General features: G+C 37.5%; 1 protein-coding gene and 1 pseudogene across 1 annotated transcript; one reads left to right on the top strand and one right to left on the bottom strand.

Moving 5' to 3' along the window:
* Window positions 1–450: 450 nt before the first annotated feature.
* Window positions 451–25,618, bottom strand: LOC124821940 (alpha/beta-Hydrolases superfamily protein). Its single transcript, XM_088102156.1, has 5 exons — window positions 24,301–25,618; window positions 23,457–23,515; window positions 19,339–19,467; window positions 18,078–18,213; window positions 451–822 (listed from the first exon to the last, which is right to left on the bottom strand). Exons 1-5 carry the CDS (start codon window positions 25,000–25,002, stop codon window positions 505–507), a joined length of 1,344 nt encoding a protein of 447 aa, XP_087958282.1. The 5' UTR covers window positions 25,003–25,618; the 3' UTR covers window positions 451–504.
* On the top strand, window positions 3,252–4,032 carry LOC148191231 (uncharacterized; annotated as a pseudogene).
* Window positions 25,619–27,040: the final 1,422 nt, after the last annotated feature.

Genomic DNA, 27,040 nt, shown 5'->3' with positions numbered 1-27,040 from the left:
GAATTCAATTAGATAGTTTTTTTTCTTTCATAAACACTTTCAAAAAAGAAAAAGAAATAAAACAATCTTTTTTATAAATTATAACTGGTTTATATATGAACTAATTTTTTTAAAAAAAAATCTAATAACTTCTCTAAAATTTTATTTTTTATTTCTAAACTGGCTGATGAAAAATTCATTTATTATTTCCTTATTAATTTTCTTTCTTAGAAAGACTTATTGAAAATGTTTTTATGATGATACGGTTATTGAATAATCTTAAATCCTCTCTTGTTAAGCTAAACGTAATATGAAAAGTGAAACCTTCATAGCTGTTAATCCAAAATTTACAAAAGGTTTTCAAAAAGATTAATTTATAATGAAGGTTTTATATTTCAAATGGACTAATCCAAAACTTAGGAAAAGCATAAACTAATATTGCTGAGATTGAGGAAGAAATAATCCAAGATATGAACCAAAGAAGAAACAAATAGTGCTTTATTAAGCTTATGAGGGATAAATATTTCATGGAGGTGTCTTTTTGAACACCATATGACCTGAATCATCCACATCAAACAAACGTCCAACAAATTCATTCCAACTTTGTGTTCGTTTCTTATGAAACAAGGAGGAACCTTCAGTTGATCTTCCAGAATCCTCTCCAACATCAGTTTCATGAAATGTTCCATATGATGAAGGGGAGTATGCTTGTGGAATATCCAAAGCAACTGCTCTCTGAAGGGCTGCATGGTACTCTTCACTGTGTTCTCGAGCTATGGATTCATGCCTCTCCATCTTCTGCTTTGCTGGAATCTCCATATTCTCGTCTTTGTCTCGCATTAACTGATGCAAGAAATACAATGGATTAAATGACAGACATACCATTTTAGTGTGGATAGATGAGAATGCACATGAGATCACAGAAAATATCATATATCAAATAACAACATCAGCAAAAGGCTTAGTTTAAGTTCACATGGGATTAATTCTAGGAAAATAATGGATTATGTTTTTCTTTCAGAAAGCTGATAAAAAAATTATCTCTCTGAATACCAGTTAGTTTACAAAGAGATCAACTAACAAAAATCTACAGAATACAGTCACCAGTACATTTAGAAACAAACTTACCCACACTAACAAAAGGGAAAATACTTACTGATGCCGATGTGATACTTCAAGAATCACTGCACTGAAACATTTACAATGTGGTTTTCTAAAATTTCTTAATCAATTGCTATTTGTCAATAAATTAGAATGCATATGGTATCATAAGAACGCAAGCAGAAAACGTGATCAAGTGCTTGACAGCATCATAATATCTCTACAAGTAAAACTAACCGGTTAAGAAGTAAAATCTAGGTATGGAATTAATTTCTTGTGTTAAATATTCACATAGATACTATATTATAATAGAAAAAATATAAGTTAAACCCAAAATACAAATAAAAAATAATAACAAACCAACTAAAGATAAAAAATAAAGATAAAATAAACATAAAATATATATATCTTAGATATAATATATCTAAGATAAACAATTACAAATAGATATGGGATTAAGTGTAGGGAAACTTTTTGATTAATGCAAAATTTATAAATAAAGCCAAATTAAAGATATGGGATTAAGTGTTTACATTGTTAATATTGAATATTCCCTTTTATTAGACAGGATAAATTAAATAGATAACAATTTTAAAATAAAAGAATAAATCATAGAAATAAAGTATTCCAATAAGATAATTAATCTTTTTTAATATTATATATATAAAATGTTTAAAATCAAACTAAAATTAACTAGAATAAGATAATAATAATAATAATAAAATTCAAATTTGTCTAAAAAGAGAAAGATATCTTGAATTTAATATAGTTTATCAAGAGTAAAAATTTAAATTGGAAATCAAAGTCAAATTAAGCAACAGGGTTTGAAAGGAATTAAAATTTATAGATAAAAATAGGAATTTTAACTCCATCCCACAATTCATACCAAGCTCAGGTAAAGTAGGAGGTTGTGATAGGCTCTAAACAATTGATGTAAGGCTTGTTGAAACCCCATACATGGATCACTCGTGACAAATTATGCGTTGATGCACATGGCTTGAGTACATGGCCTAAATGTATTATCATAGGAGCAAGGGCGGCAAATAATATTGATATATGCATGCAGAGGTTACACGTCTGCTTATCCTAACAAGTTCCGATCATCATCCTATCTTATTTAAAACTTTTTGCACGTTGTCTGCTTATCCTAACAAGTTCTGATCATCATGATATCTTATTTAAGACTCTCAGTATGGAAGGTTTTCATTTGTCATCCTTTAAGTTCCTTTCTATGTGAATACAACATCCTGATTGCAGAAGAGTGATTGAAGAAGCCTGGAATATAATATGCACTGGTTTTCGTATGTCCATTCTCATCGAAAGCTCAAGGAAGTTAAGACTAGAATTAAAATTTGGAAAAGGAATGTTTTTGACAATGTACACAAGAAAATTGAAGAAGCATCCACAAAGCTCCAGCAGATTCCAACCAAAATTGAGCAAACAAATTATGACGAGGATCTTATTCAACAGGAGAAAAATCTATCATTAATTTCAATACAACTTAATCAAGAGGAGTTTTGGAGGGAAAAATCAAGAACAAAATCGTTTGCTGAAGGAGATGGGAACACTAAATACTTTCAGTGCAAGGCCACTATTAGAGCTACTACGAACAATATATCCTTTTTAAAACACAATAATACTATGTGTTAGGATATGGGGTGGCAGGGTATAATGGGTAATTGATTTAGGATAGAAGTAAAGAGCTGGAAAGTTTGTTAGGGTGTTAGGGGGAGAAATAGAGTATAAATAAGCCTTTTGATAATTCTGTGGGGGGATTATTGAAGATTATTTTGTAAATCTGGACATTGGCCAGAAGAGGGGGATTAGGCCTCCGTTAGGGTTAAGAGGGGGATTAGGCCTCCATTAACACTATCAGTGTACTTTGTTCTCAATTTCAATACAGAAATCCATTCTTTCTTTGTTCTTTTGTTGACTGAGAGCGTTGATAGTTAGGTTTCCAACCCAGGAACCTAACAAATTGGTCCGACCTGCCGGATCATCAAGGGAGCGCTGCGAGATCGAGAAGCAGAGCGCTGCCGTATCAACAGGAGAATTGCTGGATCGAGAAGCTGCCAGATCCAATTGAGGGAGAAGTGAGTGTGATGGAAGGAAGAGACAATACCTGGGAGAGGAGGACCGACGAAAGGAGCATGGCAAAATAAAGAAGAAATATGGAAGAAATACGGCAAGAAACAGCCACGATGCGTCAAAACTTACAAGAAATCATGCAAAGGCTGGGTGGACGAAACAGGAACCAGGATGGACACGCAGATGGGGACCAAGCGTCCGTCAACGAGAATCGGAGGGTGAGGCGGAAAGACGAAGGAGGAAGGGAAGACAAACATACTGAGAGGCAAAACAGCTGGCGGAAACGGGTGGCGCTACCCGTCTTCGAGGGGATTGATCCGCTGAACTGGATCAATCGCGCAGAGAAATTGTTCGAGTTACGAAGGGTATTGGAGGAGGTAAAGGTGCGCCTAGCCGATATCAGTATGTAGGGGAGCGCTGGCTACTGGTTCAGAGCATGGAAGGAGAAAGCCAAGAATCATTCCTGGGATGGCTTGAAGGAAGCCCTGGTGATAAGGTTTGGAACCATTGTTGAGCGTTTGGCGGCATCGAAACAGATGGGGACGGGGGAAGAGTATGTATAGGGAGGCGAAAAGGTAAGGAAAGGGAGCGAGATAGAAGACGAGTCATCTGGGGGACGAACGCGAGGAGGGGTTACCGGGCGGTACGAGGCCAATTACGGTAGACCAGACCGAGCGGTCCGAGGACAAGTGCTATAGCCCATGCCGATCGGGAGTAGCCAAGCGGTCCGAGGCCATAGAAGACAAGTCGTCTTGGGGATGAGCGAGCGGTGAGGTGACACGGTCCGAGGCCGATCGTTATACCCCAGGCCGATCGAGAGTTACCGAGCGGTCGGAGTCCAAGTGCTATAGCCCAGGTCGATAGAGAGTGCCGAGCGGTCGGTCGGACAAGAGAGGAGGGCTGGACCCAACCGAAGAGGACTGAAGAAGCTGAACGTGACAGGACGGCCGGAACCGAACAGGCTAGCACTACAAGCTGTGAATCCGAGAGGACTGAAGGAACAAACGGAAGAGGACGTCCGGAACCGAACAGGAGAGAACCGCCGAATCTGAACGTGAAAGGACAGGAGGAACCGAACGGTCTTACAGTTGCAGTCAAAGGCCGAACGATTTTACACTCAAAACGGTCTCCTAGTCATTGGCCGAACGGACTTACAGTTACATTCAAAGGCCCAACGGTCTTATAGTTACATTCAAAGGCCGAATGGTCTTACAGTTCAAACAATCTCTCAGTAATTGGCCGAACAGGCTTACAATTAGAATGAAGGCTGAGGAGGGAAAGCTGGATGGAAGAATCAATGGTCGGGAGAGAAGGATGGATTTTGGGAAGAGGTGGACCAGCGAACAAAAGAAGGGCCTTGCCGTTCGTGAGGCACCTGCAAAGGGGAGAGAACTTTTTGAAGCTTTGAAAGACATCGAAGACCATTTCCTCAGGGATTGTAATTCTGGAAAAGAGGTGACCAGAATGTTTGATAGGTTCTTGGGATCAAGAACCTATGGAAAGACACTCAAGAACACACAAAGACAATTTATCTGAATTATACAGCCCTCCTTTTATTGAAAAGAATCACAAGAATGGTGATACAACGTAACCCGAGAGCTTAACCTCCCTCCAAAGAACTACCAGAGTTCCCGCCAAACAATAATACTCAAAACTAATCCCAACCAACCACTAATCCCCCTTTTATATCACTTACTAACAGCACTTAACAGAACTATTCCTAACTGCCTTGGCAGTTAGGCTCTGTGACTTTACCCCTCCTCCTATATACAATCAACTCCCTAACATTACTCCCCTCTCCTCCAACAACCTTGTCCCCAAGGTTGAACTCCGGGTATTGCTCTTGTATAGTCACCTCATCTTCCCATGTAGCACTCTCTTGTCCCCCTTCTTGCCATTCTATCAAAACTTGTGGTATTTCCTCTGCTCCCAGTTGTCGAGTTCTCCTGTCCAGCACCTTGGCTGGTCTAAACATTGGTCCATCTGCTTGTAACTCAGCTGGAAGCTCTTTTTCCACTTTCTTCTCCCCCACAGCTTTCTTCAGTTGGGAAACGTGGAATATGGGATGGATTCTGGCTGCCTCTGGTAATTGCAACCTAAACGCAACTTTCCCTATCTGCTGTAATACCTCAAAGGGTCCATAATACCTTGCCGATAGCTTCGGATGTAAGCGAGTTGGCATGGATGATTGTCTATGGGGTCTAATCTTTAAATAGACCCAATCGCCTATCTTAATGTCTGATTCTTTCCTTTTTTTATTTGCCTGATTACTCATCGCCTCTTGTGCTTGCCTTAAATGCATTTTAAGCTGTTTCAAAGCTTCATCCCTTGTCATCAAATCTTGAACAACCGACTCCACCGCTGTCTCCCCAGGAATAAACCGACTCAAAGCTGGAGGTGCTCTTCCATAAACTATTTCAAAAGGGGAACACCTGGCTGCACTTTGATAACTGGTATTATACCAGTACTCAGCCCAAGGAAGCATCAACTTCCAACTCCTCGGCTGCTCTGAGCAAAAACACCTCAAATATCCCTCCAAAATTCTGTTCACCACTTCAGTCTGGCCATCCGACTCAGGATGGTATGCGGTGCTCATACTGAGCTGAGTACCCTGCATCCTGAAGAGCTCTTTCCAAAATACACTTAAAAACAGGGGGTCTCTATCACTGACTACTGACATAGGGATCCCATGTAACCTTACTATTTCTTGAACGAACTTCTCTGCAACCGTGCGAGCCGAATAAGGATGTTTCAAAGCAATAAAGTGGCTATACTTACTCAGCCTGTCAACTACCACCAGTATTGCGTCAAACCCGTGTGACTTGGGTAGCTTAACAATGAAATCAAGGCTTATTTCTTCCCAAATAGCTTGTGGGATCGGTAATGGCTGCAAAAGACCCTGAGGAGAGGCAGCCAGGTACTTGTGCTGTTGACAAATTACGCACCCCGCGACAAAATCTGTCACCGTTCTCTTCATTCCTGGCCAATATAGTGATTGGGCAATTTTCCGGTAAGTACGAAACACACCCGAATGGCCTCCTGTACTCGTCACATGAAACTCCGCAAGAAGCTTGGGAATCCAACTCGATTTAGCTGATAAAACCAATCGTCCTTTATAGTGAAGGCGATCATTCTCCATCGTGTATGCTTCATGGCTCGTTGGGTCCTCCTTGAGATCATCCATAATCTTTCGCAGCATGTCATCTTCTTCTACTTCTTTTAAAACCTCTTGAAAGTCATGCCAATAAGGCCTAGAAAGTGCCCGTAGTTCTCCCTCCTTTGTACCCCTTTCTTCTTTACGAGACAAGGCGTCTGCTACCTTGTTGGAACTTCCTAATTTATAAACTATTTCGAAATCATACCCCATCAACTTGGCTATCCAATTCTGCTGGCTATGCGTCGTTATTCTTTGCTCCAACAGATATTTGAGGCTGCGCTGATCCGTATAAACCACAAACCTCCTCCCCAATAGATAGGGTCTCCAATGCTGGATGGCCATAACCAACGCCATTAACTCCTTCTCATAAATTGACTTAGACCGAGACCCCTCAGACAATGCCCTGCTGAAGAAAGCAATGGGCTTCTTATGTTGCATCAATACAGCGCCCACTCCACTCCCAGAAGCATCACACTCCACATGAAATTCCTGTGTAAAGTCGGGCAGTGTTAGCACCGGTGCCGTTGTCATTGCCCTCTTTAGAGATCCCATAGCTGCCCGGGCTTCCTCAGACCACTCAAACTTTCCCTTTTTCAACAACTCCGTGAGAGGTTTAGCTAGCTCCCCATACTTCGGCACAAACCTCCTATAATACCCCGTTAAGCCCAAAAAACCTCGCAATGCCTTCAAATTCTGGGGTTCTTCCCACTCCATCATGGCCCTTATCTTATCCCGATCCATCTCCACTCCTTGCTCCGAAATCTGGTGCCCCAAATATTGAATCCTCCTTTTCCCAAACTCACATTTCTTTTGATTTGCTACCCACTCCTTCTCTTCCAGCAGCTGCAGTACCGCTGTTAAGTGGTGGAGATGCTCTTCCCAGGATGGGCTGTACACCAATATGTCATCAAAAAAAACCAGTACCCATTTCCTCAAATAAGGTGCCATTAATCTGTTCATGGCACTTTGAAACGTGGCCGGGGCATTCATTAACCCAAAAGGCATCACCATAAATTCGAACAAGCCTTGGTGGGTTCTGAATGCAGTCTTGTGAATGTCCTCCTCTCTCATTCGTATCTGGTGGTAACCCGCCTTCAAGTCCAGCTTAGAGAAATATCTAGCACCCTTGAGCTCATCCAATAGTTCTTCAATTACCGGAATAGGGAATTTATCCGGTACCGTAGCCTTGTTCAATGCCCGATAATCCACACAAAATCTCCAGCTCCCATCTTTCTTTTTCACTAAAATTACCGGGCTGGAAAACGGGCTTTGACTGGGTCGAATAATACCAGCTCGAAGCATATCTGCAACCTGTTTCTCGAGCTCCTCTTTCACGAAGAAAGGATACCTATAAGGCCTTACATTTATAGGATCCTTACCTTCCTTAAGCACTATTCGGTGCTGTGAATCACGTGAAGGAGGTAGTCCTTCTCTCTCCATAAACACCTTGCAGTGGGCCCGCAAGACTTTTATGAGGTCTGTCTTCTGTTGCTTCGTCAAATCATCCTTCACGTCACCGTTTCCCCTGGCCTCCACTATGCACAATTCCCACACCAAGAACCATGACTCAGCGTCTGTGATTTTTGTAAGTGCACCCGGTTCCACCAGCTGTCTTGCCAAAGCTGGGTCACCGCAGATTTTCTTCTTCTCTCCATCCACCACATACTGCATAGACATCTCTTTCCAGTTAATAACCACCTCACCCAGTTTTGCCAACCATGCAATACCCAATATTAAATCCACTCCACCGAGATCAAACACATGCATGTCCTCCTCTACCTTCACATTTCCCAGCATCAATCCCACCTTTTCACATCGCCCCCTGGTCCACTTCTTACACCCGTCACCCAAACTCACCGCGTATGTGGCCGTTTCTGTTACCGGAAGCCTCAGTTCCTCAACCACCTTCCGGCTGATGAAATTATGGCTGGCTCCGCTATCGATCAAGACTACCACTTGTTTTTCTCCTATCAGACCGGTCAGTTTCATGGTTTTGGGAGGCGTTAGACCCTCCGCCAAACAAGCCGAGAGCTCCATAGGTTTCGTCTCAAAGTCAACGTTTTCCTCCAACTCACCCTCCTCATCCTCCGCCAGAAGCAACACTCTCAAGCCCTTCTCCGCACACCGGTGACCCGGTGCGAACGGCCCTCCGCATCGGAAGCACCTCCCTTCTTCCCTCCTCTTCAGATACTCTGGATAAGGTAAGTTTCTGACCATTCGATTCTTATTTTCTCCTCCGGCCGAGCCATTGGCCCTCGCATTGGTGCTATTAGCCACCGTCGCACCTTCTCTCCTGGCCGTACCCGCTCCTTCTAAACCACCAACCCTCGTCGCGATACTGCGATCTCCATCAGCCCTCACTATCGCCGTCGCAGTTCGATTACCCACGTGGGTCATCTTGAGCCCGTTCCAACCTCCTCCGCATGCACGGTTTATGGCGTCCTCCACGTCTCTCGCAACTCTGATTGCGACCATCAAATCAGAGGGATTCTGAATTCTCACCTGGCCTTTAATATCTTCACGTAACCCCGCCAGAAAGAAACCCAAAATCAGCTCCTTCGATAGGCCCTGGGTCTGACCTAGTAACATCTCAAAACTCTTTACAAACTCTTCCAATGCTCCTTCTTGCCTCAAGGTGGCCATCTGTTCGTAAACCGTTCCCCGGAACCCACCACCGAATCGATTAATCAACCCATCCTTCAAACCCATCCACGTCCGATTCCTGGTTTTATCCCGCCAATACTTGAACCAATAACTCGCGCTTCCCTCCATACTAATGTAAGCGAGTTCGACCTTATCCCCCTCTGCTACCTTCTGAATGTCAAAAAATCTTTCAGCCCGATTAATCCAAATGTATGGATCTCCGCCTTCGAATGATGGCAGTTCCACCTTCTTCCGCCAATTGACCCCGATTCCCCCAGTATCGCCCCTCCCTGGGTTCTCGTTCACCGAGCTACTGCTCCCTTCAGAACCACCCCCTTGATGGTTCGAACCTCCCCCCATCATTCTCATCAATTGCTGCACGTCGCGTCTGATTGCCGCGGTCTCATCTTTGATTCCCTCAACCGTGATCTCCAAGTTATCTAACCTTCCCTCCGTCTCGCTCCCCATAGCTGGCTCCTCCCCTTCGTGATCCGGCAGGTCGGACCAAATGATAGGTTCTTGGGATCAAGAACCTATGGAAAGACACTCAAGAACACACAAAGACAATTTATCTGAATTATACAGCCCTCCTTTTATTGAAAAGAATCACAAGAATGGTGATACAACGTAACCCGAGAGCTTAACCTCCCTCCAAAGAACTACCAGAGTTCCCGCCAAACAATAATACTCAAAACTAATCCCAACCAACCACTAATCCCCCTTTTATATCACTTACTAACAGCACTTAACAGAACTATTCCTAACTGCCTTGGCAGTTAGGCTCTGTGACTTTACCCCTCCTCCTATATACAATCAACTCCCTAACAATGTTGGAAGCTAATAAAATCCAAGAAGAATGGAAGTCATGAAAGGAGGAATTGCCACCACCCAAACCTCTAGACCTGAATTGGAGGGCAGTTGCCAGAGGGTTCCATTCATATGAGTACACGATGATGAAGAGGAACCATGAGATCAAGCCTCCCGCTTCCAACCTTGAGGACAACGTTGTTCTGCAGCGGGGTGTAATGTTAGGATATGGGTGGTAGGGTATAATGGGTAATTGATTTAGGATAGAAGTAAAGAGCGGGAAAGTTTGTTAGGCTGTTGGGGGGAGAAATAGAGTATAAATAAGCCTTTTGGTAATTCTGTGGGGGGATTATTGTAGATTATTTTGTAAATCTGGACATTGGCCAGAAGAGGGGGATTAGGCCTCCGTTAGGGTTAAGAGGGGGATTAGGCCTCCATTAACACTATCAGTGTACTTTGTTCTCAATTTCAATACAGAAATTTATTCTTTCTTTGTTCTTTTGTTGACTGAGAGCGTTGATAGTTAGGTTTCCAACCCAGGAACATAACACTATGCTTTAAAAAAAATGACATGTCCAACATTTTGAGCAACTTCTTTATTGTTTTTCACAGGCATTCTGATGATTATAGTATCATTAATGTCATACCCATCCTTTTAACTGATGTTGAACGTTGTGCTCTTGTTCAACAACCTAGCTTCTGGAAGTAAAACAAAATTGTCTTCAATCCCTCATCTGACACTGCTCCTGGTTCAGATGGTTTTTCCGGTGCATTTTACAAAAAAAATTGGGTATTATACAATATGATACTTTAAATTATTATAATAAAGGATTTACATGCGTGATTAGACACACAATTCACAATAGAAAAACTATAATGCTCTTAGTTCTATTTTGCAGTTTTTAAGGAACTGATGAATTCTTATTAATTATAATTCCAACCACATTATCCTAATTCCTAAAGAACCTGATGCAAATGTAATTGGAATATTAAGACCAATAGCTTTGGCTAATTTCAAATATAAGATTATTTCTAATATTCTTTCTGATAGATTAGCTTTGGTTAAAGGGAACCTCATCTCTCCCTAGCAAAGAGATCCGTTCCAGGAAGAAGTGTATCACTGACTGCATAGGCACAGTTTCAGAGTCTATAAATTTATAGACAGCGAGTGCTCTTCTGGAAACATTGCTCTCAAGATTAATATTAGAAAACCTTTTGACACCATTGATTGGAACATCTTAATAGTTGTTCTAAAAGCCTATGGTTTCCATTGCATTTTTTGTAATTGGATTCTTTTAATTTTAAATTTTGCTAAATTATCTGCGCTGATCAATTGCAGGCCGGGTGGTTTCTTTTCATGCTCTAGAGGTGGGTGGGTGTGTGCAGGGGTGGGATTTTAGGTTTCAAGAGCTGAGATCATGGGTATTGGGAAAAATATATACATGAAAATTCAGTTTTTGAAGCTGAACTCCTGGGTGTTTTGTTATTCAGGCTATTGCTATCACTATTCAAAAAGGTTGGAAATGGAGTCCTTGCTTACTGTGAAAGCTTTGTCTGATAGTTTAGTTTCTAGGAAATTAAGGAATAATGTTTTTTATTCTATTAAATGGTATACAGTTTAGATTTTCACACACTTATAGGGAGAGAAATAGGTGTGGGGATAGTTTAGCTGTTTATGGTCTTAGAACTTTAGCTTTTACTGGGTGGGATGGAGTACCTCCTATTGTCTCTGATTTTTGTCGATTTGGTCTCCCACATTAGATATTTTCTTAGTGAGTTTTGGTTTGATCCGCCATTTTTGTATTTTTTAATTGTATTAAGAATACTGCACATGATTGTTACAGGTTATAGTGCTAACCTGGTTAGGATTGCAGCCTGTAAGGTGATGCAATAACATCCAATCCTTTGATTAAGCAACATATATCTATGACTGGATTGGGTAAATAAGTTAGTGCAACTGTCCAAGAGTGGGTAATTAAGTTTGATATACAGAATATTGGTACTTTCACAAGTCTTTAGAGGTGGTGTACACTATGATACATCATGTGGGGTTATAGGAAAAGCTAACAAATAAAAAACTACGGGATTTAAACTCTAGTAAAAAGGGAGGTATAGGAAAGAAGAAATTGGGGATTATTGCACACAAAAATTAGAAGGAGGGTAGATGTAAAAAGAACCTGAGATAGTATTTTACCTTAAAAATTAATGGTAGGAGCAGAAACTAACAATGGCCAGTTTGGTTTAATATAAAATAAGTGTTTCAAAATAAGATTTTTTTTAAAAATCATTTATTTAAGAAGAAAATATTTGCTTCTTAAAAAAGACTACTTGTTTTAAAAAGGTTTAATTGCTTCCTTTGTCCCCAGTTTGGTTGAATTGTGTCAAATTCATCCTCATTTTTAAAAAAGTTTCATTGTCGTCCTCACGTGGTATGAAAGTGTCAATTGAATCCAAACATAGAAAAAATTTGTGTCAAAGTAGTCATTTTTCCTATATCTCTGTGTCTTCCTTTCATATGTCACTTCTCTGGAGCTATGAAAAGCCTTAAATTGGATAAGGTAAAATGAATATCTGTACTTGATTGTATGAAAGGAAGACACAGATATATAGGAAAAATGACTACTTTGACACAAATTTTTTCTATGTTTGGATTCAATTGACACTTTTACACCACGTGAGGACGACAATGAAACTTTTACACCACGTGAGGATGACAATGAAACTTTTTTAAAAATGAGGATGAATTTGACACAATTCAACCAAACTGGGGACAAAGGAAGCAATTAAACCTTTTAAAAAATTAGATTAGACAAACAAAAAAAGAAGCAAAAATCTGCTTATTTTATTAAAAAACTCTGGAAATTAGGTTAAATGGAAATTGATATGTTTATTACAAAGAGATCATACAAGATATATACGGGAGACCAAAGCTATTTTAGGAAATATAATAACTATATTCTATTCTAGAATCCCTTGATTTATGGGATTGTCCCTATTTATTCAAATCTGTACCGATTACAATAAAATATATACTTGTTATGAAATACACAAATTTCCTAATTTATTCTTTCCTAAAATACTATTTGATTTCCGACACTCCCCCTCAAGCTGGTGAATAGATGTTTTCCATTCCCAGCTTGGATACAATCTTCTCAAAATTGTGGCAGCCCAGCCCCTTGGTAAGAATGTCTGCAATTTGATCTTGAGAGGACACATATGGAGTGCATATCAAGCCACTATCAAGCTTTTCTTTGATGAAGTGTTTGTCTACTTCAATATGCTTTGTTCTATCATGCTGCACTGGGTTGTGGGCTATGCTGATTGCTGACTTATTATCACAATAGAGCTTCATAGGTTCTTCCCATTTTATCCTCAAGTCTTCTAAGATGATTTTAAGCCATAGCAACTCACATATACCTTGTGCCATGGCTCGGAATTCCGCTTCAGCACTGGACCGAGCCACTACACCCTGCTTTTTGCTTCTCCAAGTCACAAGATTTCCTCCAAGAAAGGTGCAATATCCTGTAGTTGACCTCCTATCCACAATTGACCCTGCATAATCAGCATCAGTATAGGCTTCAAGCTTCACATTACCATTCCTTTTGAATAGAATCCCTCTTCCTGGAGTTCCTTTAAGGTACTGTAAAATTCTATGGGCAGCTTGTAATTGGGTCTCCTTTGGGCTATGCATAAATTGGCTAATTAAACTCACTGCATAGGCAATATCTGGCCTGGTATGAGACAAATATATAAGTCTGCCCACTAATCGCTGGTACATCTCTTTTTCAACAGCAACGTCTTCTTCTGCATTTCCAAGCTTTATGTTTGGTTCTAATGGGGTACTAGCAGGTTTGCACGCTGCCTTGCCAGTTTCCTTGAGCAAATCAGTGATATACTTCTGCTGGGATATAAATATCCCTTTCTTGGAGTGGGCAACTTCAATTCCCAAAAAATATTTTAGTTTTCCCAAGGTCTTGATCTCAAATTCCTTGCCCAAGCATTGGCTCAACAATCGCTGCTCTTCTTTATCATCTCCAGTTAATATTATGTCATCCACATACACCAATAATATTGTTACTCCCCCTGACTTGGAATGTTTAAAGAACAAAGTATGGTCCCCTTGGCTTTGTTTGTAACCTAGACCTGTCATAACTTTAGTAAACCTGCCAAACCATGCACGGGGGGACTGTTTTAGCCCATATAATTCCTTTTTCAGCTTGCAAACAGTGTTGGTAACAACGTCTCTACCGTATCCCGGAGGTATCTCCATATAAATTTCTTCTTCAAGGTCTCCATGTAGGAAAGCATTCTTAACATCAAATTGTTCCAAGTTCCAACCATAATTGGCAGCAAGAGACAATATCACCCTAACTGTGTTCATTTTGGCAACCGGAGCAAAGGTCTCCAAATAATCAACTCCATAGGTTTGGGTGAACCCTTTGGCAACTAGTCTTGCCTTATATCTCTCAATTGATCCATCAGCCTTGTATTTCACTGTATAAACCCACTTACATCCAACTGGCCTCTTTCCTATTGGTAAGGTGACTAACTCCCAGGTGTTGTTCTTCTCTAACGCCTCCATCTCTACATCCATGGCTTGCCTCCATTTTCTGTCAGACAATGCCTCAGATAGGGTATTAGGTAGGAGCGTAGTGTTTAGGTTTACTAGGAAGGCTTTATGGGTAGGAGAGAAATTTTCAAAGGACAGGTAATTTGAGAGAGGGTAGATTGGCTGTTTGGTGCATTTTCTTGGCCCTTTTCTAATGGCAATTGGGAGGTCAAGATCATTTTGGGTTTCAATTTCAAGATCATTTTGGGTTTCAATTTCAGCCTGCACAGCTGGAGAAAAAATTGTTACCTCTTTTTGTGGATTTGAGTTGGATTCTTGAACATTGCTTGATCCTGGAATGGCCTTAGTCTTTCTTGAGTATACCAGCTTCTTACCAAATTTTCCAGCTTCAACATCTCCTTGATCAACTTCACAATTAATTTCACTTTCTTGAATTTGATCTAGTTTAGGTTCAAATATCAGGTCTGGAAGAACGGGAAAACCAGAATTACTACTTTCCTTATCTTCCCTGAAACTCTCCCCCGGAAGATAAGGTTGATGGAAATAGCCCTCTTGTTCATTGAAGGTAACATCCCTAGACACAAAGAATTTTTTGGATGGGGGGTGGTAGCATTTACACCCTTTCTGAGTGAGTGAGTAACCAACAAAGACACACTTTAAGGCTCTAGGATCAAGTTTCCCCCTGTCTGTATTATGAATATGGACATATGAGATGCACCCAAAAACTCTTGGTTTAAGATTATTTGTAGTGGATAGGTTTGGATAGAAAGACGACAAAGCTTCCATAGGGCTTTTTGATCCTAAGACTCTAGAGGGTAGTCTATTGATAAGGTGTGTTGCTGTAAGAACAGCTTCCCCCCAGAGATTTTTTGGAACACTATTTTGGAACAACAATGCCCGAGTCTGATTTAATAGATGCCCATTTTTTCTTTCTGCGACCCCATTCTGCTGTGGTGTTTTGACACAAGAGGACTCATGAATTATACCTTCTTTTTGACAAAAAGAATTAAGGACATGATTGAAGTAATCTTTGGCATTATCTGACCTAAGCCTCTTAATATTAACACCAAACTGACCTTTTATCAGGGAGTGGAAGTTTAGGAAGACAGAACTGACTTCTGATTTTTGTTTAAGTAGGAAAACCCAAGTGACCCTTGTACAATCATCTATAAAGGTGACAAACCATCGAGCACCAGACACATTTGAAACATTAGAAGGTCCCCATACATCAGTATGAACAAGATAAAAGGGGAAATTGCTAATTTTATTACTTATTGGAAAAGATACACGCTTGTGCTTAGCAAGTTCACACACCTCACAATGAAGACTCTCAACATCTAACTTTGTAAACAGAGAGGGAAACATAATTTTGATCACTCCAAAGGAGGGATGTCCCAACCGACAATGATAAAGCATGATTTTTTCTCTGTTGGTCATCAAAGATTCAGATATGAAGGAATGAGAGATTCTGTTTTTGTTGGACAGATTTGGATCTTCAAGATAATAAAGGCCATTCCATTCTCTAGCATGTCCAATCATCCTCCCCGAATCCTTGTCCTAAAATACACAATGATCGTTGTAAAAAACAACCTTACATGACAAATCCTTTATAAGTTTTCGTATAGAGACTAGGTTGGTGGACAGCTTTGGGACATGGAGAACATCTTTTAAGGTTATTAAAGAATTGATTTGGATATTTCCTTGACCAGCTGCAGTTATAAGGGTTCCATCTGCTGTGGCAATTTTCTTGTTGCTGGGACATGGGGAATATGTGGAGAAGTGTTTGGCTAATGGTGTCATGTGGTCTGTGGCTCCAGAGTCCAATATCCAGTAATTGTTAAAGGGTGTATCTGAGACATTTAATCCAAAAGAAAGTGGAAACTTACCTGAATATGCCAAAGAACACACACCTGTAGGTTTTTCCAGCTTACTAAGAAAGGTTCTCACCCTTTCTATCTCCTCTTGATTAAGATGGGCAGCAGCTTCTGGATTATTTCCTTCATTTGTTCCAGCAGCAACATAAACTTGTCCTCCTTTCCTTGAGGGGCCTCCTCTGTGTCCCCCTTCTCAATCTCGATTTAAAGGCTTCCCATGCAACTTCCAGCACTTCTCTCGGGTATGACGAGGCTTATTGCAGTAGGTACACCAGAGACCATCACCTTTTTTCTCCACATTTGCTGATCCTCCTTTCTTCTGTTCGGCTACCATGGCCAACGTCTGTTCTCCTTTATGGTCAGCCACCATTGCTGAGTTCTCTACTACTGCTGGACTCTCCAACATGAGACCCCTTCTGCTTTCTTCACTTCTCACAATAGCCACCACTTCATTGAAGCATGGTACCTTTTGCTTCCCCAATATTTGAATCCTAACTTGATCAAATTCAGGATTCAAACCAACAAGGAAATCATAAAATCTGTCTTGTTCGATATATTCCTTGAGAAGTGCTGAATCTTCAGTACATTTGGCTTTTATGACTCTATAATGGTCTAGCTCCATCCATAATGATTTCAACTGATTGGCATATTCTGTAACAGTCTTGTTCCCTTGTTTTGCTGCCAAAGTTTTCACCTTTACGTCATATACTTGAGCAGCATCTTTGGCTTTAGAGTAGGTTTGCTCTACAGTATCCCAAATCTCTTTTGCCGAATTAAGGAACATGCATGTGTCGCTGATTTCTGGAATCATTGAATTCCACAGCCACGCCATGATCATTGAATCTTCCTCATCCCATGTAGTAAACTTGGGATCCTCCTGTTTGGGTCCAGACTCCATCAGGTGACTCAACTTCCCCTTTCCCTTTGGGTCCAGACTCCATCAGGTGACTCAACTTCCCCTTTCCCTTCAGCACTGTACGAACAAGTTGGGCCCACTTCAAATAATTTCTTCCATTGAGTCGATATGCAGAATGGATATTCTGCAGTTCTCCAGGAAGCTGGGAATGGGAATTCCCTGTTTCTGGGGTTGGGTTCACAACTTCCTCTTCCCTTGACATCATAGCAAGAAGATGGTTGAGCGGAAAAAAGGAAAGGCTGTGCAATTAAGGCACAGAGAAGACAGCAGCAACAGAAGATTGAGCGATAGAGAAGGTTGCAATAGCAAGGGAAAAAAATGTAATGAATATAGGAAAAGATGCAACAGCAATGCAGGCTGCCGTCTTAGGGTTAAGAGAGATGCAGCAGCAATGCAGGCTGCCGTCTTAGGGTTAAGAAAAATGCAGCAGCAATGCAGGCTGCCGTCTTAGGGTTTACAATGCGCAGACAGATCTTCCTAGATCGGAAGCTCTGATACCATCTGGAAATTAGGTTAAATGGAAATTGATATGTTTATTACAAAGAGATCATACAAGATATATACGGGAGACCTAAGCTATTTTAGGAAATATAATAACTATATTCTATTCTAGAATCCCTTGATTTATGGGATTGTCCCTATTTATTCAAATCTGTACCGATTACAATAAAATATATACTTGTTATGAAATACACAAATTTCCTAATTTATTCTTTCCTAAAATACTATTTGATTTCCCACAAAAACTTTTTAAGTAAAAAAGCACAAACAAACTCACCCAATATCATGAGTGCTTAAGCAGCACAAGTAGGACTGGAATCACCTTTTAAGAAAAAGTTGCACTGCTATGATGAATCATTGAATATAAACCAGGTTTTGGAATATCATTAAAGCACAAGTTGCAGACAACTCTGCTATTATTGAAAAAATCTTATTGCTTACACTGAGTGCCCGTCGGGATTCTCTCTCTATCCAAATGATGGCATGATCAGAAGTTGCATTGCAAGAAAGAACTAAATGCTCAAACCTCCCATCAACAGGTACTGCTGTCCTAACAACAGGTGGAAATCTTCCCATTCTGCAACCAGAAGAGACTATAATCCTAATTATTACTGCATACAAATAACATTCTGCTCTTCTAATTTGATCACTTTATCCTTTAAGCATACATAAAAGTATATTAAAAGAACATTTTAACCGTAAATTCAGATATGAAACCATGAGTCATACTTTGGAAGACTCAAATGTCAAATGCAATAAATCATATTCCACAAACATGAGATATTAGCATGGGCGGGCACACTCACATGTGCACACAGAATAACTGTATTGAATCTTGAGTACTGACAGGACATTTATAACATTTTGTTGATATCTCTCAATGAAAATTATAAAGTGAAACTTTTGTTATCTTGCACACATGTACAACCTTACACAAAGTTGCAAGATTTTGTAATTTTTGTAGAATGTTGTGAATACCTTAGCAATATACATTTATATTATATTATGTCCAACTCTCTAGGAATGAGAGAAAAATCATAGGGAAATTAGGATGAGAGAAGGTTTAATGCATAAAGACCTGCTTCTCAATTCAATCAGAGGGAACACATGCGTTACTATATCCAATGTCCTAGCTTCTTCATGTTTGAGCTGGCATTCTATTGGAGTAGGTCCTTATAAACTTCTAGGGCTTGACACTTACTGGTAGTTCTTAATATTTTAATACCAATTTGCACAAAAGTCACATGGTTTATCGGTGAACAAAATAAAAATAAGGTAAATTTGCTTGCAGCTGTGTAAAACCTTTCAGGGAAAACCCCATGCATATGGCATTCAATTATGCAGATATAGTCTGTTTAGTTATTATTTTACTATATATAAACTCTTGTATCTTTCTTAAAGAACAATACATAAGAATGTTATTCAGTTTTTCTTTTTTTCCAATTACAATATGCCTCAATAGAATTTAAAGGATAAAATCAATTCCCTTATATTCCACCAAAATTAGTTCACTCACTACTAAGTTGCATAATGTTCAAAATGAAGAGTATAGGATACATTTTTGTTAAATGCATGATTTTAGTTTGCATAGTGACCATAGTAAGGCCAGAGAGAAGTCTTCATTTAATTAGAGGGAGCTCAATAAGATGCCACAGCTGAGATAAATAAATGTTAAGTAAAATTTGAGAGTATTATACTTAACCTAAATGGTTTTCGCTCCACAATGTGATAGAGCCGACCAGGTGCATATAGACGCCTTGGATCTCTGAGCTTCTTCTCCTCCAATGTGCAGGTATCCTTTAAGCACATTATACACAATAAGCAGGGCCAACTGCCAAGAACGGATAACACCCACTGTAAACCATTTTAACAGCAAGAGATTCACTGTACTAATCCAATGCATATGCATGAAAAATTGAAAAGCTCATACTGTTCTGGTCAGTATTATGAATTTATTATATCATATGCTTCATACAAGATGTCCCAAAAGCTCTAAATAAATACATTACAGGAGCAGAGAATTCATTGAGAACATAAATATCCCAAGTTGGAATCAGACACAAATTCAGGAAGAAAAAACTGTTTTTCCTCCAAGAGAAGTGTTCAGCTGATGATCAATAGGTAACTTAAAGATAGTCAACAAGTGAAAATCTTGAAAAAGCAGGTAGTTACTAGTAGAGGTTTTAACATGTTAAGGACTAACTTCTAAAGAGCTTAAACCAGCCAGAGTTAAGTCCAAGTATGAGTTCTGTCTCTAGCATGTCCCCCTTATACACATAAGCCTTTCAGCTTGAAGCACAAATGAAGCGTGGGCACCATATATCTTGTGCTGAAATTCAGTTTGATTATGCATTCTTGTTTCTGAAACCATCTCAACTTTCCCCATGAATTTAAGCTATAAGGTGTAGGCAAAGAATGGTTTTGTGTCTCTCACAAAAAGGTATTCCCCTAACTTATCCTACGAAAAGATTCTTCCTCTATCAAACTTGCAAATAATGGAAACCGAAAAAAGTAGGAGACAAGGTGTTTGATTTCTGATTTGAATAAATAATTTTAACTTTCAATTATTCCACAACCGTAAGCACATTCGAATCTCTCCAAACTGTTAGCCCTGCTGACTTCGTGAAATTAGTCTTTGATGTCTTAAATAAACATCAGGACAATCTAGATACCCTAAAGGTGTGCTTGGATGGAGATTTTTAGAAGGTTAATTCACTTTTTTGGAGAATTTGAAATACTCAATGACAAAATATGTTGTCTTGGTAAAGAAATTTAAAAGAAATAGAAATTCTAGAAATTTATGAGAGTAATTTAACTACTTAAAATTATAGAATTTTAAATTCGACATAAAATTTAAAAGTTTGAATTTCTTATATTATCTCGTGTCTCACATTTGTGTCTATTCTCTTCATACTTCCACCTAACTCTAATGATATGTGTGCTACATGCAAAGTATTTGATGATTCCAACCAATATTGTTAGCTGATCAAGACATATGCAAGGACAGAGAGAGTGAAGGTTTTAGAGTGATGAAGATCTCACGTCAAGGATGGTTGTAGTGTGCCTCACATAATTGTTTCAAGCTTAAATTTTGTTGTAAGTTCTTTTTATGCCTTGATTTGTTCATATTTCAAGTAAGAAAGCTTTTAGAAGGAGTATGGAGCCCTTTGTGGTTTGCAGTTAAGTTTTAATCCATTAAAATGAGTTTTTAATCTATTAAAATGTTCTTAGGTTTACTCGATCAGCTTCAAATAGCATTTCAATAAATTAAAATTATGAGTTAATCTATTAAACTTGCTTAAAACCCAAAGTTGAACATTTGGCTCTGTTGTAATCAATTAAAATAAGTTTTAATCAATTAAAAGCACTTACGTCTCAAGTCATTTCAAACCCCTTCTGTTCTAATTGATTAAAATGATAAATTAATCAATTAAATTTATGTAATTTTAACATTAAAATGTTGTTTTAACATTTTAAAACCCTGAGAGGCTTCTAAGCTGTGTTTCAATCGATTAAAACTATCAGGTTCTCAAATTTTTATATCTCCCTCATTTCAAAATCAATTGCATTCTTTCTGAAAACACTTTGTCTACCGAGAGAGACAGAGACTTGAGTAATACAATTCTTCTTGGAGACATCTTTCTTGAATTTTGTGATAAATACCTTGGCACCAGAAGAACATTTGAGTGATCACCTGACTTCGTAGTTTTTCTTCTGTTCTTAAACTTTTTTAGGTGATATTGAATTGTTTTTCTGGTAAGGTTACGAACTTGGATAGGTTTCCAAGTTGTTCTTGTGATAGGGTATCACCAGAGGATGAACTATAAAGTCTTGTAGAGTTCAAGACAACAGTTCTTGGGGTTTCTTTCTTGTTTTTAAAGTGCTTGCAAAACTAAAAAGTTTAGAGGATAAGTTTGGCTGGAGTGGCAGAACAATTGTTTGTAGCTATGATTATTGTGTGAATAAGTATAAATCTCGTTTTTCTTTTCTCTCTCTATCTTCTATACTTGAAAATTGTAAATTGTCTTGTTCTTTTGCAATCAATCATATACATTAATTTTTGTCTGCTGCTTTCTTGTTTAATAAATTTGATAAAGCATTTGATCTTTCTCTCCAAAAATTGGTGATAGTTCAATTCACACACCCCTCTTGATCTCAGTCCAATAATTCTAACAAACTCGACTCCATTTGAGGTTGGGGCATAGTCAGCTTATCCTCAACTAGAATGTCGTTCACTCAGCCTCACTCAATGCATCCTCAACTCGACCTTGATTTTGTGGCAAATGTCAAGTGGGTTTCTTTAAGGCAGATGTTGATTGGGATCGTTTTTCAGACAACATTGCCGAAGTTATTTTTCACCATTGTAAGCTAATGTTATTTCTTAAACAATGTTAACTAGGATTTTCTTATAAGCTAATGTTATTTCTTAAACGATGTTAACTAGGATTTTCTTGGTCCACACTGACGATGTCTTTTGACAAATGTCAAACAACTTTTTTCACTAATGTTATGATACGATGTGGAGGAGGTCAACATAATTGAGTTTTCTTTGTAATTTTTATTATAGTTTTTAATTAGGCTTAATTGTCACAATGGAAGACTGAAAACCACAAGAGAAGGTAAAGCATCATTTTCTCATGGTAGGAAATAGTGACACATATAGTGGGAATTAAAGACAACACTAGTGGGACTTAATTGCTAATGAAGAATAAAGACTACTTAGTGGAAATTAAGGTGGAATTTGGCAGACCTTATTATGGTTGTCAAGAGTGACACATAGTTTAGCCTATAAAAACATGTGTTGTAATGTAATGGGAGATGTATCAATTTTAAAAGAAAATTAAGTTTATTCTTTGTGAGAACTTTATGGAGTTATGAGTAATAAAAACCCAAGTATGGGTCTTATAAGAGTAATTTGCAGCAATCAAATTTGCAGCAATCAAATTTGCAGCAATCAACCTTAAGATTTATCACTCCCCTTCTTATCTTTCTTGAGTGTAACATCAATATTCATCCCCAAACTGAATATGAAAATGGCCCCTCCATTCATTTTCTCATCACATTAAATGGAGCCATTCTCAGTGGATATGATAGTTGTTTATCAGCATCTCTTAGTTGACATTAACCAAGAAAATTATCCTTTTGCCAATGTAAGTTAAAGTTTTTCAATTGATGGGTATTTTTTGTTGACATTGTTAGGATTACTTTTCCAATGGCACGAGCCAAATTTAGTTCTCAATCAAAGTTGATCAGCATTTTCTCGGCCAACATTGGGGAGACTGTTTTTCAGTTGATGTCAACTAGTTTTTTTTAGTTGATGTTTATTGGTATTATTATTTGATTGATGCCAACAAGAGTTGTTTTTCTATCAATGACACTAGTGTTATTTATTGCCCAAAATCAGTCAGAATTTTTTCTTGTGTAGATTTAGGAAACTTTTGGTCAATCTTAAGTAGGACTATTTTCAACCAATAGCAATCAAAAAGTTGGTCAACAAATAACTTCAACCAACCAGAACAAAAAGATCACTTTGACCAATGTCACATATGTGACCAACATTGACAAAAAAACATTTGAATAAAATTTTGTATTTGGTGATAATTAAAATACTCTAATCAAACAAAAATAAAATTCAACAAATTTGAATTTTTTTTATTCAACAAATTAAAATACTCTAATCAAACATTTGAAAAAATGAAGAAATTTGAATTAAAAGTAATTCAAATTCAATGTATTTTAATTTCCTTGAATTTGTGAAATTCTCAATCCTAACACAATGTAAGGAGGAAGGGGAAGGAGGAAAATATGAAGATGTTTTACCATAAAAGTGATTTGAAGACATCTTCCAAAGCAGCGGTCGTCCGAGGTAAAAAATCATCCTAGTTTGTCAAAGTAAAGCATAGAAAATTAGTGCATAGACCTAATGAACTGATAAAAAAAAATAATAATTGAATAAATATCCCGTCGGGAAAACAATTATTACATTAATTCTGTGGAGCACACATTCATCTAATTGTTGAAATTTCTCAAAGCATTATTTCATCAATCGCTATATTTTTCTGGATGCAAATCCATTTTCTTTTTTTTTTCTCTAAAACAAAATCTGCTTAACAAATTGTATGAGTATTGATTCTCAAATTTCAACAGTGCAAATCGTTACTGCTTTAATCATTTGAAATCAGCATATCACGTTGACAGAGTATGTTCATCCGAACAATTAATACAAGCTCATCAATTATCTAGGATCTAGTTATACAAATATATTTTCCAAAAATGAAATAAATTCACAACACCAATTCAAGGAACATTTACTAATTGTTAGACATGTAAATATAGATGTATTATAAAATCCATCAACACTTAATACCAGAAAGAAATCTAAGTAGACCCTTATGTTACTACATCACTAAGAGAAGCATGTTTACTTCTACCACACTTAATACCAGAAAGAAATCATCTTGTTTTTTCAGATGATCCTCCCTTCAATGATGTGTACAAATAAGAATTCAGAGGCTTCACTCACAACCTAAATGAATATGCAGATTTCATGCATATGATATCTTGATAAAGATTAACAAACAATTTTGTCCTTTTAAACAAGACTACAATAAGTAAATCAGTCAAGTTGTTGTACTAAGTTCATATCAAAAGGAGACTGTCCAACCTGGAGTACAACAGAATTGATCACATCTGCATATCTTACAGCCAAGTTGAGAGACATACACCGAGGAGAAGCTATTGCAAAGCATCTTATCTTGTTTCTCGGTATACCCAATTTGTCTCGATTATGAACTGCTAGCATTGTCAACAATGCCACCACCCCAGCCCCTAGAGAATGCCCTGTAAATATTAACATATAAGTTGGATTTTCTGCCACTAGCTTCCTAAGAACCTCATATTCTGCGTCAAAAACCCATCCAGCTGCCTTCAATAACCCATTATGAACATAACCACCATGAAATTCAGCCTGTCCCAGCTTATTATCAAGCAAAACAACATAATCACTTTCCTTTGCTAAATTGAGTCCACTAACAGCTAGTATGATTTCAGCATGATCATGATCAAGGTATATCATGTATGGTGTAACACGGCCTTGGTTATCGCCGTAGTCCTTCCGTAAGATAACCCAATCAGGATTAATGCCATAACCTCCTTCGGGAGCCCATTGAGGGTTACGAATATCATCTTCGTAGACGGCTAAGATTAGCCGACAGATCCGAGGAACAGGCTCAAATTCTTGTGCAGTAGCCAGCCCCCAATTTTCACTCTCATAGCCTGCACTGTACAGACATTTTTTCCATGCCCAACGAGCACAGGCCAGACAATAAACACACTCAATGACAGGAAGCCCACACAAAAATGACATCAATGCCTATGTTTTATGCATATCTACAAAAACTTACACAGCAAAATATTAATTCATACGCCTAAAAAATATGATAGTTCATACAAATGACATCAATGGCTATGTTTAATGCATATTCACAAACATTACATGGCAAAACAATAGTCCTCACATAAAAATCATTCAAAACAAACAAGAAACTAAAACCTATGCCACTAGGGTTTGATCAGGCAGTGATCAACAGAATCAACTCTATATATCATTCCTAAAATGAATACTGAAAGCTAGAGTGAGACTATCCCTATGCCTTCATAGATTAACAAAGACGAAAGCTACATAGTTAAATTGAAGATGCACATGAATAAACTAAAAATGTGAACTTCATGTTGAATTAGAGTTCATAAACCGTTTTCAAGTGTACCCAGTTTGGGAGAGTTGGGAAAATCCAACAAATTCAGTTTACAGAAAACGTGAACTGAATAATTGTTTTGGGAGGGAAAATAAAGCATTCGATGGATTTGGTTGGAGTGGGAATTGAAGCAGTGAATAAAGATTAGAGAAACAGATGAAAGGAAACAGAGGGAAAGAAAAAGGAAAGAGCGAAAGGATTTAGGTGAGACTGGGAGTAAGACAAACATACCTGCCACATAGTCAAAACGTTGAAGGGTGGGTTTTCAGAATATGCTCACTCGAATCATTCTTTTTCTCAGTCTTAAGAAATTTAAGAATGTATTAAGGCAATGAAATTAAGTTAAATTTAACTTCATTGGAGTTGAAAAATAAACCATATATTATAATTTGTTAATCAATTTAAATTTAAGATAAATTTAAGTTTTAATAAAAAATATCAACCTCTAATAAAAAAATTGAAATTAATTAGAGTATTCTAACTATTCAGTAGTAATAAAATTTAAGTGATAAAAATAGTATATTTCTGTATGATTCTTTTAGTAAAAAAAATATTATTTTAAACTTTCTTTTATATAAATAATTGCAGATACATTTGTGTCACAGAAAAAAATTTATTCTGATCATAAATTAATTTAATGAATATGATGTGCAAAGCATCCAATAAAAATTTATCATATGGTTATATTATTTTATTAATTGATATGATATGACAATACCATAATTTCTATCAAAAATTTCTATTAAATATGTATGCAACATGATGAATATAGATTAAAGTTTAATATATAATATTATATAGCTCCATGCAGCTCACGTGTGACGGTTTTATCTTTGAAAATTAAATATTCCGAAAAATTATAACACGAATTTTGAATATTAATTAATTTTTCTGTTCAAAACCTGTTATGGTGTTATGATGTTAGCATTCTAGTTAAATTACTTGAAGTTCCCTTTCACTAAACTATATTCAAATGGAACCTTATCATTTGCCATGCATTATTTCCCATAATGGATTATTTCATAATTTTAATTTATTAGGTTTGACTCAATTTTAGATGAAGTCCAATTTTACATATTCATATTTAAACTTACTTGTTTTTCGATGCAAAACCAATATAGTAATTATATAAATTAATTAATTATTATTTATTTTATTTTTTAAAATCAACTCTAATTTTTTTACGATTTTTCACTCTATTTTTTTTTTCTATTATCATTCACCTCATATAAACAATTTCACTTTTCATTATATTTTTTTCACATTCCATTCTTTCATATTTCATCAATACTTTTATAACTATTTTTTAGGCAATATGATGAAATAACATATAAATATATATTAAGGTGTATTTATTATATATATAATATTAATGATGGATTTATCACATTTCATTACATGCATAATATCATAAATTATGGATTTAAACTAATACAGTTACATTAAGATGAAGACACCTCTTAATAACGTCTCTAATAAATAATATTCATGAAAATATTGTTTAACAAAATGTTAGAATCATCATTTACATTCTCAATATATAATGTAATTGTTACAAATGACTCGCATGTATTAAATGTTTCGAGAGAAAATAATATTCATTAACCAACCAATTAATTTATGTTTATATTTACCCAAACCTTATAAATA

Source organism: Vigna umbellata, chromosome 11, assembly GCF_029865625.1.
Source record: "Vigna umbellata cultivar VRB3 chromosome 11, Vumbellata_1.0, whole genome shotgun sequence".
In the NCBI taxonomy this organism is placed as follows: domain Eukaryota; kingdom Viridiplantae; phylum Streptophyta; class Magnoliopsida; order Fabales; family Fabaceae; genus Vigna; species Vigna umbellata.
This window is presented reverse-complemented; position numbering and strand designations above follow the sequence as displayed.